This window comes from Malaclemys terrapin, chromosome 19 (genome assembly GCF_027887155.1).
Source record: "Malaclemys terrapin pileata isolate rMalTer1 chromosome 19, rMalTer1.hap1, whole genome shotgun sequence".
NCBI lineage: Eukaryota > Metazoa > Chordata > Testudines > Emydidae > Malaclemys > Malaclemys terrapin.
Genome location: NC_071523.1, coordinates 13,854,132 through 13,870,894, shown reverse-complemented (window position 1 = coordinate 13,870,894; position 16,763 = coordinate 13,854,132). Strand labels below are relative to the sequence as shown.

Sequence of the window (16,763 nt, the reverse complement as noted above, 5' to 3'; positions counted from 1 at the left end):
TTAATAGACCGATTTCTTTCCTTCCTACAGAGCCAACATGGCCAGGAGCCAAAAGGCTCCCTCGCTCAGCTCTCTACCCCACAGAGACCTAACCTGAGCAAACTGGGAGGCCTCACCTTACCGGGGGGGGGGGGGGGGGGGGGGGGGGCACACAAAGATGGCCGTTGACGGAGATCGGGAGTGGGAAGGACGACTTTGTTTTCAATTACGTTACTTTTGCGTGTCTTTGAAACGTGTTCCCGAACACACAGCGTAACCGCCAAGCTCTCGCTGGGCTTCCTGGCGGGAGCGCGCTGCGGGCTGGTGCCAGACCTCCCCGGCAGCTGTGGTTTGGGAGGAGAGAACACAGACAGCTCCGCAGCACCCCTGCACGCTGCATTTTTCACACAGTAAAAACCTATTAAGCACACAACCATGATGCATGATAAAAGCATCGTCCGTTTAACCGCGTGTGTGCCAGCGCCCCCTGCCAGCCGGGTTGCTGTGAGGGGTTGCCGGGGTTGATTTGACAATGCTCGGGTTTGCTAAGCGCCGAGAGTGCTGTTAAGCCAGCGCATAGTCAGCTCTGGATTGTCTGTCCCTAGGCACACAGGGAGCACTGGGAGGTGTCCATGGCCGAGTCTTTGGCAAGGTGCGTGTGGTCAGGATTTCTCCACTTTTCCTACCTGCCTCAACACGTGCAACGGTGGGGCCGCTCTCTGCTCTGTTACGGGGATGTAAATCCAGAGGAATTCCACTGCCACCTGTGAGTTACCCCCGATCTGGGCTGGTTTAACACTCCCCCCCCCCCCCGAAACCTACCCCCTTCCCTGCCTCACTAATACTCGCACTCTCCTGACCCCGCCCTCCGACTTCTCCACACCTCCCCCCCCAAACACACATGCATCCCTTGCCTTATTTTACACCCACGCCCCCGGCCCTTCCCTCCATGCCAGACATGAAAACCTGTCTCTCTCACACACCCTCCAGCCACTCAAATCTACCCTCTTCATTTCTCCATCCCCTCCCGACAAAAACTTCCCCCGCTCTCTCAAGCCCCCTCTCGGTTCTAGCCCCTCCCTTCTCTCACACACTCGCGGGGCCCCCCCCCATCTCTGGCAGGCGCGGTCTCGCAGGCACAGCTGCACGCTCTGAGGAAGCAGCACCAGTCTTACAGGTGGTTTTAATGAAGCTTGTCAGGATGAGATTAACACCACGGTTAGGGGGCAAAGAAGGACAGACTCTGCATTGAAAGCACATCAGCCAGCCACCCCGGAGAGCGGGAAGGGAGGCGTTGCTTCCCGGACACCATAATGAATGGCAAAGCCCGGCTCCCAGCTTCCCCCTCCCCTTGGGGACCCTCTTTAAGAAGATCTTTTATCTGTGAAAACGTGCGGCGTAGAATGAAAGGAGCTGCCTGTTCAGGGCCTGAAACCCACGCCAGGTGCCTGAGTCGCTCTCCCAAGGCCTGCTCCCCGGAGCGATGCTAAGCCGGGCCTTGGCTTTCTCACACTGGCTGGGGATTGGTCACTTGCTGGGCCCTTGTCACACTCTGAGCAGCCGCTCGGCTGAGTGGTTGTTGGCCTGAACGGTTCAGGGAGAGGCAGTGATGCCTGATGCTCCGGGAGCTGGGGGGGAAGGGAGGGAGCTTTTGAAAATCAGTTTTCAGCCAACTCAGAAGCAAGTGGACGAATAGGGTGACCAGACAGCAAGTGTGAAAAATCGGGACAGTGGGTGGGGGGTAATAGGAGCCTATATAAGAAAAAGACCCAAAAATCGAGACATCTGGACACCCTATGGACGAAGCGGATCGTTTCCAAGCAGTGGCTTCCCCATCGGCTCCAGTCAACTGGATTCCCCAGACTTGCCCTCTCTCACTGTGTGTGTGACAAGGGAGCTCTCTTTCCCGTGTTTTCCTCTCTCCCGCTTCCCCTTAGGAGCTGCATTTTAGTGCCTGGATCTCCCTGGTGTTCCCGGTCTAGGTGAGTCTGTCCCAGGAGAAGCTGGATTCTCCAGAGCTAAACCTCTCTTAGTTCTCATCCCCTCCCCGCATCTCTGTCACTCGCCCTCTCCTGCCCTCTCTAAAGGGCTGTCTCAGACAGCTCAGGAATCTGTGCCTTTGCCGTTAGAGCAGGCTCTCAATGGGGTATTTATAATGGATTTCAGCAGCCGTGGGAGCCAAAAAGCAGGGTTGTTTTTCGTGTCCCACCTAGCAGCCTCACACTGAGCGGCTTTATGAACCCTGCAGCACTGATGGATGCATTGCTCCGGCTGCAAAGGGCTTTCAAAACAAAAACGACTGTGTGTGGCAATTAATTTAGTGTGTGTGGGGGTCTCTCACAGCTTCCTCCCCTTCTCCCAGAGCTCTGCCCCTGGAACGCTCCCCACCACCCGCGGCCGGTGAGCCCTCACTGGAGCGGAGATCGTTCAATGTTGCCAAGCGTTAAGATGAGGCCGTCTCTGACCTGCACTCTCTGGAGGCGAGCGTCTGGCCCAGCTGTGCCACTGAGCGCCCGGGTGCAAGGTACCAGTGGCTTTTTACCTGGGCACCTGGCTGACAGTGCTCAAGAGGGGCGGGGCTATTGATGGGCACCAGAGAGAACCCATCAGGTCAACCAGGTGCTGCCTTTTGGTGACGATGCCACAGGCTTCCAGCTCCTGGCCCTCCCTAGAAAAGGCACTTCTGAACAGCACTCAAACCCGGTACACAGTCCCTCATGATAACGCACCCAAAGCTTGGCTCCCCAGGACAGCCCGGCACAAAGCCAGCATTGTGTTTGGGTTGGTTGTGGGACACCACAGACTTCCACACACATCTCTCCCAACACAGGGAGTTGCTAGCTGTAATCCACCCAACAGCAGCAGCAACCCTCTACCGCTCCCCTTCCCCCTGCCTCACTGCTAGCCACATACACACCCCTCCATGCCCTGGGGGCATCTACTGGCAGCCGGGCGGTTAAGCCCCAATCCGGTAGGAAAACAGGAAAGCCAGACGGTTGACAGGCCCTGCAGGGCTCTCTTAAATATTCCGCCACATTTGCGCTGATTGATTGCAGGGGTTGGGGGTGGGGGAAGAGTTGGAGCGAGTTCTCTCCCGCCGCCTTCCCCTCCCAACCCCGCCAAACGTTTCCCAAGCTGCTGTGAATTTACCTGAGTGTACTCGGCACAGCCAGACAAACTGCCCACAAAGTTACAGACGTCCTCCACTGTCCATTTGCTGATGTCTTCCAGCGCAGGGCTCTCCTCCCCATCCAAGAACAGACCTCCCATGGCGCCTGGATTGTTTGGGGCGGGGGGAGGGGGAGGAGAAGGAAACATAAATCATTAAAATCCCACACGGACAGCAACAGGCCTGCGATCGGAAGAGTTCTCTCTAGCCGCACATCCATTTTTAATGGCCTGTCAATTAAAATGCTGGGCAGGGTCAGTTCATAGGCTTCTGTCTCCTGGAGGTCCCTCGCTCGGAAAAGGTGTTGGGGTGGGGGCAGGAGGGAGGGGAAAAATCCCCTCTAATGTGTTTCATGTGTGTAATGTTCTTCAGCTGCAGCAAAGAGAGGGGGGAGAGAAGCCCCCGAAGGCGTGTTTCTCCACACGCACCGCAAAATGGAAAAACTCCGGCGGCCCTGGGAGTTTCTCTCCCCCCAGCCTTTCTCCCTGCGACGTGCTCCAAATGATAACAAGCCCCCACACCCCGCCCCGGCAGCCTGCTGCTTGGCTGGAGCTGGTGTCGAGAAGAGAATTTTCACTCCTTACGAACAAACCTTTGTTTTAAATCCCCCAGAGTCCAAAACGTCCGTCGCCGTGGTTTAAATGCATATCGCCCCGTTTCTCTGCTGGGGCAGGGTCTAGCTGGGTGGGGAGGTGACCCCAAAGAACCTCACTGGAGCTCTGAGGAGAGCAGGGTGGGGGTTCACACAGACAGGTCAATCCTCTGAAATGCAAGAGCGGTTCAAGTCCCAGCCCTGTCAGCAGGGCCGGAAGGCGACAGAGAGCGCTCCAATCCCAGAAGGGGAAAGCGGAGCTTTCCCTGCTTCCCAGCACCTGACAGCATGGGACAAACATGGAAGGAGAGAGCTGGATTAGAGCCTAGAGAGGAACAGGGCAGAGGTCTGGAGAATGAGGAACGATGGAGAGAAAACCAGCCAGGCAACTCCAGCTTCTCCTGGATCACAACAGAGGAGCAAGGGGACCGCCCACGTATTTACCACCGATAACAGAAAATATTCGTTTGGAAAACGCCTTATTCACCTGTGGAACTCACCGCCTATGTGACCACTGAGGCCAAGAGCTCAGGAGGATGCTTAAAAGGACTGGATATTTACAGGAATCAGAACATCCACAGTCACACTGGAGAGGGCAAAACTCTCATATCAACTCTCATGCTTCAGGGTATGAGCCAACCAATAACTGGAAGTGACATGTTATAATTATCTATTGTGGAGGTTTCAGAGCGTCCTCTGGACCATCTGGTGCTGGGCTTCGTCCTCAGCCACATTTGTCCACTTGAAAAAGGGGCAGGAATTGTCTGTCTCCCTCCTAACTCCTTTGAAGAGGTGTGGAGTGGGGGGATGAGACGGTTCATCCTCCACACCCCGTGAGTGGGGTTGAGTAACCCCTGTCCCATCCTCCAGCCACATGGAGGACTGGAATCCCCAGCGCTTTGCTCCTTGTAAGCCATTTAATTATTGTTATTTGTATGATTGTAGCACCTAGGGGCCCCAGTCATGAGCCGGGACTCCATTGTACTAGGGGCTGTAGAAATACAGAGCAAAAAGACAGTCCCTGCCCCAGAGAGCTTACAGCCCAGATCCTCAGCTTCTCCCTGACCCTTGAGTGGAGATCAGAACCTAAACCTCGGCTCCTATCCTCAGCCCCTGTCCCCCGCTGCAATCTCTCTTTCACAGCAAGGGCAAGAATTGCACGCCCTGCCCTCCGGAGCAGGGTCCTCTGCCTGCTACACACTGCAGAGGGTCCCGTGGCACCATGACATGCTGTCCTGAGGCCTTCAAAAGCCCAGTGGGCCCCTCCAGCGATGTGAAAAAGCCAGAGATAGAACCTTGCTTCTCCGCCACATGCTCCGGACTGAGCCCCCTGATCCACTTTACCCCTTGTCCTCCCAGTCCGCAAGAGCCTGGGCTTCACAGAACTTTCATGTCCCCTTAGAAAGGTTTCCGTGGAAACGACCAGCTTTCCCATGCTGCAGGGAGACTCAGGGGGCGGCGGGGGAAGGACCCAAAGGGGTTTGGGACATCGCTGGAGGAGCAGCATTTTCCCTTCCCTCCCAACTGTAAGACGGATGGACAGACAGACGAGCTCCCTTTAGTTACATTATCATTTTCATTTCATCCCCTGCTCTGGAACCCAAGCTCCCAGCAGTTTACACTGAAGCTAGCGAGACACTGGGACGGCTGATTGGTTCCCTCCTTTTTTGGAAAAGCGGCTGCAGCTCGGTAAATAGAGGAAGTGAAACTGAACTCAATTATTCCAGGCACAGCCGACACATGGGTGAGACGCCTCCATCTGCAGCCGGAGCAAGCGTCTCCGAGGGGATCTGACTGTAACAGCCAGCGGCTTTAAAATTAGGCACTTCCTTATTCCGAAGGCAAGCCAAGGACTGCAGCAGCCCAGTGCTTGGGAATGAAGCCTCCAGTCAGCCCGCCCGCCCCGACCTCAGGCACTGCCCAAGACTCCACAGAGAGGCTGGGCGGTACCTGCCTGGCACAGGCTGTCTCCAGATCCCTACCAGAGGTTATGCAGGTAGGGTCACATTCAACTCAGTTCGCAAGTGGAAGGGCTGATATCAGGGGACAGGGCTAGTGAATCTTGGTGTAACTGAGGAAATCCCTCCTCAGTCTGCCAGGGATCCTACAATTCCTGGGGTAGAACTGGGGAGATGCGCTGAGCCCCTTGGCTCTATTTGCAGCCTTGCTAATGTCACTAACAGAGCTGAGCTAAAGGTCAGTCCCGCCTGGCAGCCCTCTCCCCATCCATGTTTTTATCCCTCCAGGCCCACAGCCAGGCCCGCAGTCAGCCTGCTGTCTTCAGCAAGAGCTGCCCTTGCCTAGGGCACCAAGTAATATTTTCCACCTCTCCATACACAGAGAAAGCTAATCTCGCCAAAGCACTGATCTCCAAGGGTCTGCCTCCCCTCCCCATCTATACCAGGGAAACACTCTGGCTGACGGGTGGAAGCATCCTTGAAAAATAGGGGAAATACCAGCACACTGGGCTTCAGCCTATTAGCAGTTTCTATGGCACAGAAGTTAAGAGAGAGATGCTGAAATCTTGGTCCCACTGAAGCCAGTGTCAAAACTCCCGCAACCAGGCCCCAACTTCCCCCAGAGAACCCGCTCTGCGGAGGTGGCAAACACCTGGAGCTTCATGGATTTCAACTAGAGATTTGGGTGCTCAGCACCTGGGAAACAGAGGCCCTAGAAGCAACCTATTCAATCATCCCCCACCCTGCAGATTAACCAGAAGTCGCTGGGCTCGATACATGCAAGAATTGCTGGGTGCAACAGCCTGAGTTAGGCAGGAGGTCAGACTCAGTGATCAGCCTCATTTTAAATGTCCCAAGCCAGGGGGCCCCCTCCATTTGCTTCCCTCCAGAGGCTATTGCACAGCCCGCTAGATCTCAGGACGGGACTGTACAAACCCACCTTTGGGGCAGTTCATAGATGGGGCCCCAGCTTGGAGGGGGGTGAAAACTACCATCCCAGGCCAGGGTCTTGTGGACAGGTGCCCACATAAAAACACCGCCCTGCCAGCTGGTATTAAATAATCCCCCCGGCCCAACTTTCCGGCAGCTGTGGTAGAAAGGCCAAGGGTCCTGGAGACTGAACTACCCATCCCTTCCAGAAAGGGGAGTCTCCACAGGGCACGGCTGAGGCACAAGGGCGGACAGGGCAGTGGAGGGGGACTGCAGTGGAGTTGTCCAGGCTGTACCTATTCTGGACACAATACAGGCCCTCAGTCCCCAGCACTGCACCCTGAGAGGAGGGAAATAAACACGGATATTGGTGTCACTGGGCATGAGCTGGGCATTAGCACTAGGACACATGTAAGCCCAGACAGCAGGCCTGTCGGCTAGCTAGAGCAGGAGCTAGCCTCTCCTCACTGCCAACGGGGCCTCAGTCCCGACAGTCAGGCCCTGTTTTCTGCACAGACGTCTGATCAGGCCAAGAGCATCAGCAGCAAAGCTCCCTCCTCCCGCCCCCAGCTCAGAACAGGCCCAGAAGCCAACACACAGATGGGTTTAATCAGTCTTGTTATCGCTCTCCCATTCCACTCCCTCCCCCACACATGCACACACCACTGCGGGTTCGGGTCATGGAGCAGCACTGGAAGGCTCACGTTAATTGCTCTCCAGACTGTGGATCAATAAAAGGATTTTAGCCTCCCGCACACTCCATCCTTCACCTTTTCCAGCGGAAGGGGGGGGAGACGAGAACACAACTCCACTGAAACCTTGAAGAGATGAGGTCATCCGGCAGCCGCCAGATTCCCAGGAGGCGGCTCAGGGAATCGACCAAACTCTGGCTGCCTCGTCAATATTTTTGTCATCGGGGACAGAAACCAGTTCTCTGCCTCCAAAGCATGAGAGGAGCCCTCCCTGTTCTGGAAACCTGGCCGGGCTGTCTGAGACTCCAACCATCTCCTTTCCCTTCTCCCCCATCCTCGGGTCTGTCATGCTACCAGCCTCTTTAGATTGTCAGCTCCTTGGGACAGGTCTGCGTCTCCTCACCATGGTGTCCAGCATACCATCAGGCCCCTGTGAGCTACAAGATCAGCCCGTGGACAGGAAAGAGTTAAGAGAACGTCTGTTTTTCTGTCCTCAGGCACAAACTTCTCCTGGGGCCAAGGCTGGCCATTTGTTGGGCAATCTGTGGTCGCGCTACTCAGACCCGGGTTAATCAAAGCACCCCAAAACACCTGTAGCATAAAGATGTGTGAGAGAGAGCACGGTCCAGGACACTGCACAGGAGCTCTGGAGACGTGAGTTCTATTCCCCACTCCCCTGCTGACCTGCAGCGTGGCCTGGGGCCTCAGTTTGCCCTCCCACCCGTGATCTGTCTCGCCTACGTGGATAGACTCTTCCTATGGGCTTGTCTATATGGCCATTTACAGTGCGGCGAGCTGGGGTGTCAATCTACAGCGCAGCACCTGCCACACACACAGTCACCACATGGACCCTGCTGCCGTGCACTAAAAGTTCCATCATGCACGCTGACCTACTTCTGTTTCTGCACTACGGAAATGTTAGCACAGGGTCCACGCGGCCAGGTAGTGAGTGGCATACTAGAGGGTTGTAGATTTACTCCCCAGCCTGTCGTGCGCTAACTCTCCACAGAGACAGGCCCTATGTGTCTGACCAGTGCCTTGCACAGCTGGGGCCACTGACGCAATACCAATCACAACTTTCATAATATTACACGGGGTGCTAGCTTAAAGCAAGAGAGCCCTCACGCAATGCAACACCGCGATGGTCCCCGAAACAGGATGGGTCAGTTTAAACGGGGCCCTGATCATAAGTAATAATAATCCAGGGCCCATTCTCATTTCTGATAGTTTGATGGAGGTGGACTCCCGCCTGCAATCCACACCCTGCTCTATAGGGTCGCACATGGGGTGGCCAGAGCACAGAACCGTGCGTTTCCCCCTTGAAATGACTGTGAGAGGAAGGCTCCCACAAGGAAGCCTCCTCTGTTGCAAGCAGCAGCAATATTTATTGTGCTGGCCACCTGTTTGTCCCAGAGAAATTGGTCCTTCTTCTGGCTGGCCGGTGGTTCCGAATGGCCCACGTGTGAAGGGCAGCCGCACTCGTCCGGCCCGGTTAATTTATTTATAAAGGAGAAGGCCTGGCCCCCCCACCTCTCACAGGACACAGCAAACAGCTCCTGCTCACTGCTCAGCTCAGGCATTAGACCACGCAGCTCTTTGGTTCTGGGTCGAACTAGCAGGGCTGGTATGCTGGCTCAGGCTGGGAATCTGAGTTCAAGTCCCACCTCGCACTGGGATGTCCTTTACTCACGGGTCGGTGTGTTGCATCAGTGAGTTGGTGGCGGCCCCGGGTGGCGCACACCTCCCTCCACGTGCAGCAGGATGCAGAGCCCATTTTAAGAGCCATGCATGGGACACAGAGAACGTGCTTTCCCACGGGCTGGCAGTCACCTCAGTGACGGCCCTATCACACATGCGTGACCCTATTGTCCTTCCTTAAACCTTGCTGTTGGGGGGGACAGATCGGTTGGATTCCAAACAACCAGCCCCTCTCCTTTGGAAAGGCATTGGAAGGTCACGGGGGCAAGAGTTCACCAAACCCATCTCCGTCTCTGCCGAAACAGAGCTGGGCACAGGACAACAACCACAGAGGAGCTGCTGTTTCTTGTGGTGGACAAAGCCGATGTTCCTGACGGAGGACATACGGCGGGGGGAGGGTGTCATCCACTCCGATGCCTCTTGGGGGGATGATGACCTGAGTATCAATACACCCCCCCATCCCTACATGTATACCCTTCCCGCTTTGTCCTGACATGCTCCTTCTATCTGCAGAGAGCTGGGGTAAATCAACAGCCCCTGCTCCGTTGAGTTCCCTCACTGAAGCTTAAAGTTAATAACACATCAGAGATTTCTCTGAGGTATACAGGGGGTTGCCATGGGAACACAGTCAGGTGACAACACATGACTTTCCAGGGCAAGAGGCTGGCCAAGGAGGTGAAATCACTGTTTGGGGACCTCCTGAATCTCTGTCCCAAAGGTATGGATCCACATGCAGGAGGTAATGCTGCCTGGCATCCGGAGATGCCCCAGGCACAATGGGACGGAGGGAGCTCCAGCCTTAATTCTGCATTTCCCTCTCATCAAACTATGGAAATACAGGGAATGTAGAGATGGCGAAGAACTAGCAGATACTCCAGGCTGTCCTTCACCAGCTTCCAGAGAGGACTGCTTCCTGCAGTACATTCCTGAGCGGTATGTCTAGCTGTGACACTAGCAATGGGCTTTGCAGTGCCCTGGGAGATTGTCTCATATGTCTATTTTTCAGCTGCTCACCCTAAAAAGCTTTCCCTTGCTCATCTCTGTCCTGTTACATTTAGGCATGTCTCCTACGAGTATCCCAGACCACAGGCGCCGACTCCGTGGGTGCTCTGGGGCTGGAGCACCCATGGGGAAAAATTGGTGGGTGCTCTGCACCCACTGGCAGCTCTTCGCCCCGCCCACCCCCCACTCCAGCTCACCTACTCCCCTGAGCACACTGTGTCCCGCTTCTCCCCTCTCCTTCCCAGCTGTTTCGCGCTGGGAGGGAGGGGGAAGGAGCGGGAACGCGGCGCGCTCAAGGGAGGAGCTGGGGAAGAGGCGGGGCCAGGGCAGGGATTAGGAGAAGGAGTCCAATAGGGTCAAGGAGGGGGTGGAGTTGGGGCGGGGAATTTGGGGAAGGGTTTAGAATGGGGGCGGGGCAGGGGTGGAGTTGGGGCGGGGCTTGAGCACCCACCGGCGCTGGGAAAAGTTGGCGCCTATGCCCCAGACAATCCTTGCACCTTCTTCAAATACTGAGAGGATCCCACCTCTCCACAAGCCTGGTTATCTTCTAGCCCAGCTATATATATTTAATTCTTCCAGCCTTTTCCCTCAAAGGCAATCCCTCCAAGCCCTTAATCATCTTTGCTGCCCTTCCCTGAAGCCCTCTCCAATTTATCAATGTCTGTCTGGAACCGAGGCTCTCGCATAAGGTCCAGCCAACTCCATGTAGACCATCCCCTCTGCTCTGTGAGGACATCATGCTTATCCATACAGCTCAACACAGCATGGCATTTTTCCTACCATCGTATCATTAGCTTTGCCAATACCCCCCAGTCAAACGCTCAGCCCACAGCTTCCAGCCAGGCACTTACAAACCCAAGGGGGCAAGTATTCGCCTTCAGTTACATTTATGTTCTCACACTTTGAATCTCAGCTATATTGGAATTGGAAAAGGTTCAGAAAAGGGCAACAAAAATGATTAGGGATATGGAACAGCTTCCGTATGAGGAGAGATTAATAAGACTGGGACTTTTCAGCTTGGAAAAGAGATGGCTAAGGGGGGATATGAGAGAGGTCTATAAAATCATGACTGGTGTAGAGAAAGTAGATAAGGAAGTGTTATTTACTCCTTCTCATAACACAAGAACGAGGGGGTCACCCAATGAAAATAATAGGCAGCAGGTTTAAAACAAACAAAAGGAAGTATTTCTTCATACAATACACAGTCAACCTGTGGAACTCTTTGCCAGAGGATGTTGTGAAGGCCAAGACCATAACAGGGTTCAAAAAAGAACTAGATACATTCATGGAGGATAGGTCCATCAATGGCTATTAGCCAGGATGGGCAGGGATGGTGTCCCTAGCCTCTGTTTGCCAGGAGCTGGGAGTGGGCGACAGGGGATGGATCACTTGATGATTCCCTGTTCTGTTCATTCCCTCTGGGGTACCTGGCATTGGCCACTGTCAGAAGACAGGATACTGGGCTAGATGGACCTTTGGTCTGACCCAGTATGGCCGTTCTCACGTTCTTCCTAACTGCTGCGCCATCCAAGGTCCATGTCTACTTGGGTCTAGTATTTGCCCTTTTCCCTTCTCACGTGTTTGTGGCTCACCCCAGCCTGGTACCATCTCTGGATTAATTAGTGGTCTCTTTATGACCTCTGAGTTATTTTGTTTCAAGATGGATCCTTGACATTCATTTTTTTTGTTTGTTTTAACTCTAGATGCTCAAATCCCGCAGAGGCGGATGCACCATGAATAGACTATCAGCCCCATTCTTAACAACCTGTAAAATCGATACTCTGCCAAGGCCCCCTGCCATGCCGGTTCACCCTATAGCTATGAGACTCTCACCTACCTGCGTGGAAATAGGGGCTCATTGTATAAGGGAATCCAAAGGGCAGCGGCTGAGGTGGTGGGATGGAGGCCGGAGGGAGGTATTTCACCTCATTTTTATTGATGCCTGGGCCGAGCAGGTGGCTGGGTGACTCAGTGCTTGAGGAGCTGCAGGGGGCATTCTGGCCGGAAGCCACTTCGCTCAGCTCCTTGGCCCCCTCGTAGACCTTGCTTGTCTCTTTGCACTCTTTGAGTTCACTGGCTGAGCTGCTGCTCTCAGCTTTCAGGCTCTCCGGCTTCTCGTCGCTCACTTCAGCATCGCTCTCCGAGTCTTTCATCTCCTCATCGTTGCAGTCGGGCACGCCATCCCGGGCCCGGGGCTCGGCCAGCTCCTTGGCCTCGTGCAGACCCGGAGGCTCGGCCCGGTGGTGCACTGATTTCCGGCTCCCCCTCCGGCCCTGCTCCTTGGGCGGGGTGGTGCTGGGGACCCCATGGTTGAGCGACAGCAGCGGCGTGTTGTTGTGCCGGAGCACCAGCATGGCATTCCTCCGTGAAAGTTCGTCCCTCAGAGGGTGCCCCTCGGGGATGTCGTGCATGTTCCGCAAGGCCGGGTGGTCCTGGGGTAAGCCCGGGTGCAGGCTCAGCGGGTCGCCGGCCAGTAGCCTCTGTCGATGGAGATTCTCCAGCTCCTTCTGGCGGATGATCTCAGCCGACATCTCAAGCCTAAACAGGGAGAGAAAAATGAGTAGGGTTTGAAGGTCAACTCCTCATGCACTAGCAGCTGCAGCTTTGGCGCTCAAGAGCCTAAGGCCGAGTTTGGTGCGCGGGTGGTTTTCACGCCCTTATATTGTTTCAATTAATTTCCCTCTGACATTGCACTATTTCTGCTGCACAATCCAAGGCAGGGAGTCCGGATTCCAGCCACCACTGTCGTCCCCTGTGTGAACCGGGCTCCTTGGCAAGTTCCTAGCAGCAGGGCTGGCTGGTTGAGAGGTGCTGGTAATGGGATACAGAGCCTTTCACCCCTACGTCACGGGTTCAAACCCAGCAGGCAGCACCGAAAGCTCTCACCGTCTCACTCCTTAGAAGCCCAAGTGTAATGAGTCTGGCGGTCTCAGGTTACATCCAAAGGGTTCCAATCAGAAAAACCACCTGCGTAATGGTAGTCGCAGCAGAGAGGCCAAGCATTGGAAGGGGTGAGGGCTGAACTAGGCTCTCTGGGTGGAGAAAGCTCACACTGTGGCTGCCTATGCTGTACCTGCCCTAGAGTGGGAGGGCTTCCTTCCCCCGAGCTGCCCATATAGCACCAAGGTCACACCCTATTCTGGCTGGGGCCAGGAAGAAGGCCAAAAGGGGACGGAAATCTAGCCTGAAGGACAGGCAGGCTCACATGCAGGGAGCTCCTCTGGGGCAGCGCTCCATACCTGGCAAGATTCTGTTTCCGCAGCATCTCCTGCTGCCGTGCAAACATCTCTGCTTGTGCCGGCTGCAGAAACCCATAACCTGTGGGCAGGGGAAAGCATGACAGATGCAGGGTTATACATGGCAGCACTTACTCGCTGAGGGGCCAGACATGTGGCCACAGAACTGCTCCCTCTCCATTCTGGAGGAACTGTCCTTGCTGCAATCCCAGTGAGCAACACAGATGTGATTTCCTGCAGCTCACAAGAGCCTAGCTATGCCGAAAGTTTTCCTGTAACGCTCGCACAGGGTGACTTCATAGCCGACTCTATTCCCGCTGTTCCACCTCATTCAGGCTGTACAATGTAATAGGCACATCAGGCTGCGGCTGCCTGGTGCAAGGAGCCTGTCCCCGCACATGAGCCAGGCCAAGTGCAGGTCTTGCTCTCTGCTAGCACTGCTGTGGGGCTAGACACACCAAAGGGACCAGGGAGATGGCATTGCCTGCTCCCCTCTATACGGGCCAGTGGAGCTGAATGGCCACATGAGGTGCATTCGGGCGTCACAGGAGAGGGCAAAGCACCCACCAGTGCATCCACTGGGGTGGGGCAGCTCTAGGATGCTCCCAAGGCAGGGCTGTGGCAACGAGCGACAACACAGCCCTCTCCTCCCACATGCCGCGTGGACCGTCACCCGTGCACTCACCTGGCGTCTGGCACAAAGCTGAAGGCACCCCCAGGAAGGGAGGTCTCAAGTGAGGCCCTAGCGCGATGTGGGGGGCATTCTGGGGTGACAGCAGAGGTGGTGGGTGGGCCATGTCCCTAAAGAAAATGGAAGAGATTTCAAGATTTAGCACTGCCCGGTGCTGATCGCAGCAGTCCGAGTGTGAGCTTCGCTCAGCAAGGAGATCAATGTCTCAGCGGGCGCGCCAGCATGCTGTACTATGTGTTCTCTGACATATATACACACACACACATACACACCCCTCTACAAGTACAGCTGGGGCACACCTGTACAAATACACCTGCATGTTAAAGGACAGCCTCTTTCTAAGTAAGACTGATACAGGCTGGTCTGCCAGCAAACTGCCACCATTAGAACCTGAATCCTCATGCTCAGCGGCCTGCAACTCCATAATGCACCAGCTGTCTCATGCACAGTGGTTCCTCTCTTACACACACACACACACACTAATTGCACCCCTTTCCCTTGGTTGTACGTGCCTGAGCTGGACTATAAGATCTTTGGGACAGAAGCTGTGTCTGACTGGTTTGTAAAAGCCCCAAGGACATTACATTACAAAATGGGCTGTAGCTCAAAGTCTCTGTTCAGTTCTTATCTAAGCAAAACTCTCCCTGAAGCCACGGGTGCTGTGCCTGAGTTAAGGGCAGAGAGAGATCCCCCTAGAGATAGATGCAGCCGAGCAGCAGGCCCACACTTGCTGTGTGAGCGACCTAGAGGGAACGCTCTCCAGGATTCTATACAGATGGCTCAAAAATTGTGCTTGCCTTGAGACAAAGGAGTTCGCCGTGAGACTCCTGCTGGCTGGACCCGGGTGCTCACACCAGCACAAGGGCGTGCACATACTGCACTTTGACAGACAGTTGGGTCTGCCATTCCCTCTCCTGCCCTGCTCCTCCAAAAGCTTCTGATATTCCCATTGACCATGGGTTTCCCAGCCAGCTGTTCCGGCCCCAGAGAGGCTCCTGCTTTGTGACGACCACAGAGTGAAGAAAACACAACATTTGATGAATTAAAACAAAGCGGAGCGGAGGAGGAACAGGCCAGGAGCTGCCCATTCCTTTCCCACTCAGCAGCCACCAGCACCATCCGCCCCAATTTCACAGGGGACGTGAGCCCTCTGGCCCCACTGAGCGGAGTGTCATTGATGCTCATGGGGCCAGTATCCACACGGAGCCAAGTGCAGACACTCAGGGTCTCGCAGGTCCTGATGTGAATGAAAGTTTGGTGGGGGAGGTCACAGCAGCTCACAGTATCGGGGTGTCAAAGGTGGGGAGGAGGAGGACGCAGCAGCTCCTAGCATTGGCTCCGTTGTTACCCACACACCCGCTGCTATGTCACTCGTTCCCAGAACTGACCCACGGCATGAATGGAGACTCTGGAGGCTATCCGTGCTGGCAGGTTTGGGGTTGAATTTCGTTCTTTATTTGCAAAACTTGATAAAGAAAAAAATGAAGGGGATAAAAGAGGAGTCGACAATACAAATCTGTACGCAGAGGAATGAAACAGATCCCGCCTGCTTCCCAGCTTCCCAGAGATTTGGCTCTGCTGGGACGTACGCTGGGAGTTGGCTGGGCAAGGGGTGCACAGGTCAGCACCGGCTAGCACTTGTCTTTCACCTCAGCAAACCTCAGTTAAAACTTGACTATGTTACAAGTCAAAAGATATTTGATAGTTTTGGGGATGGGGGTCTCAGTGAGGACCCTAAGGGTTATCCAACCACTACCCTGCTTGGTATGACTGGCAGCCTCTTCTCTGGAGACAAGGGGCTGCTGCAGGTCGGAGGCAAGGTGCACTGGCAGAGCTCTGGTGGGGCACCTCAGAGTGCAGGTGAGTGTTGAAGTGGACTGGCAGAGCCGGAGAGAGGGTTGGCATAGCAGGGGGCGCTGCTGGTGAGCGGAGAGGTACCTCGGCAGAGCCAGGGTAGGGTCCCATGCCTGAACATGATGCAGGACGACAATACAGCACACTGGCCTTAGCCCTGACTCTAGCTAATAGTAACCGAAGTGGAAGGTGGGGAGAGGGAGACACCACCAGAGAGCAGGCCAGGTAAAGCCCGCAGGAAGCAAATAGGAACCAAGGTCTCTTCCATTAGTCAGATCTGCCTGGGAAGCCTGCAAGCAAATCTCTGGTTTCCGGCTGCGCGTCTCTTAATTCCCTTTGATGGCCACTTAGAACATTATTACCTTCACCGGGGCATCTAGAGGCAAAGTCAAGCACTGTGCTGTTTCCCTGCCCCCACACTGCTGGGGATGCGTGATCACTCTGGTTTGTACAGCTTCGCCCGATTTTCAAAACTGTTCCAACAGCAGGGGCGGGGGGGGGGGGTCTCCTTCTCCTCTCTCCTCCTTAGATCTCTCTGAAACGGCTCTACCCCTCCATCAGCCAGCACCATTGCTGTGACACACATGCAGACCCAAAACAGTGGATGGATTGAAATATTTCCCTGAATCAACCTTCCCTCTCCCTGCCTCCACCCATTTCCATCTGTCTTTGCCTCCCCGCCTGTCTCGTCCTTTTCTCCCCTCACTCTTCTTGTCTGTCTGTCTCTCTCTTGCCCTTTCCCTCCCTCCTCCTTTTCTGTCTGTCTCTCCTTTCTCCCCCTCCCAGCTCTCCTCTAAACTAATTGCACAGCTCGCTGTGTCTGGAGGAGAGCCACAGATCGATCCGTCGCTGTTGAAATGTTAATGCTAATCGTATAACCGCTCCGCCAGCGCCTCGCGCTTCAGTGGCAGCTCCAATTAATCTCAGGTAACGCAGCGCGTGACCTTCGGCTCAGCGCCGGG

At 55.0% G+C, this 16,763-nt stretch overlaps 1 protein-coding gene across 8 annotated transcripts in view; it reads right to left on the bottom strand.

Annotated features, from left to right (window-relative positions):
* Positions 1-16,763, bottom strand: part of SAMD11 (sterile alpha motif domain containing 11) — a 179,538-nt gene that overhangs the window by 7,119 nt on the left and 155,656 nt on the right. For 7 of the 8 annotated variants that reach the window (XM_054009052.1, XM_054009054.1, XM_054009053.1 and 4 more), the window contains 4 exons: positions 13,942-14,057; positions 13,260-13,338; positions 11,858-12,558; positions 3,130-3,254 (listed from right to left, as the gene is read on the bottom strand). In XM_054009052.1, coding sequence (XP_053865027.1) covers positions 3,130-3,254; positions 11,858-12,558; positions 13,260-13,338; positions 13,942-14,057 — 1,021 coding nt within the window. Of the gene's footprint in view, positions 1-3,129; positions 3,255-11,857; positions 12,559-13,259; positions 13,339-13,941; positions 14,058-14,744; positions 14,943-16,763 lie in introns of all 8 variants that reach the window. The other variant, XM_054009060.1, reaches the window with a different exon arrangement.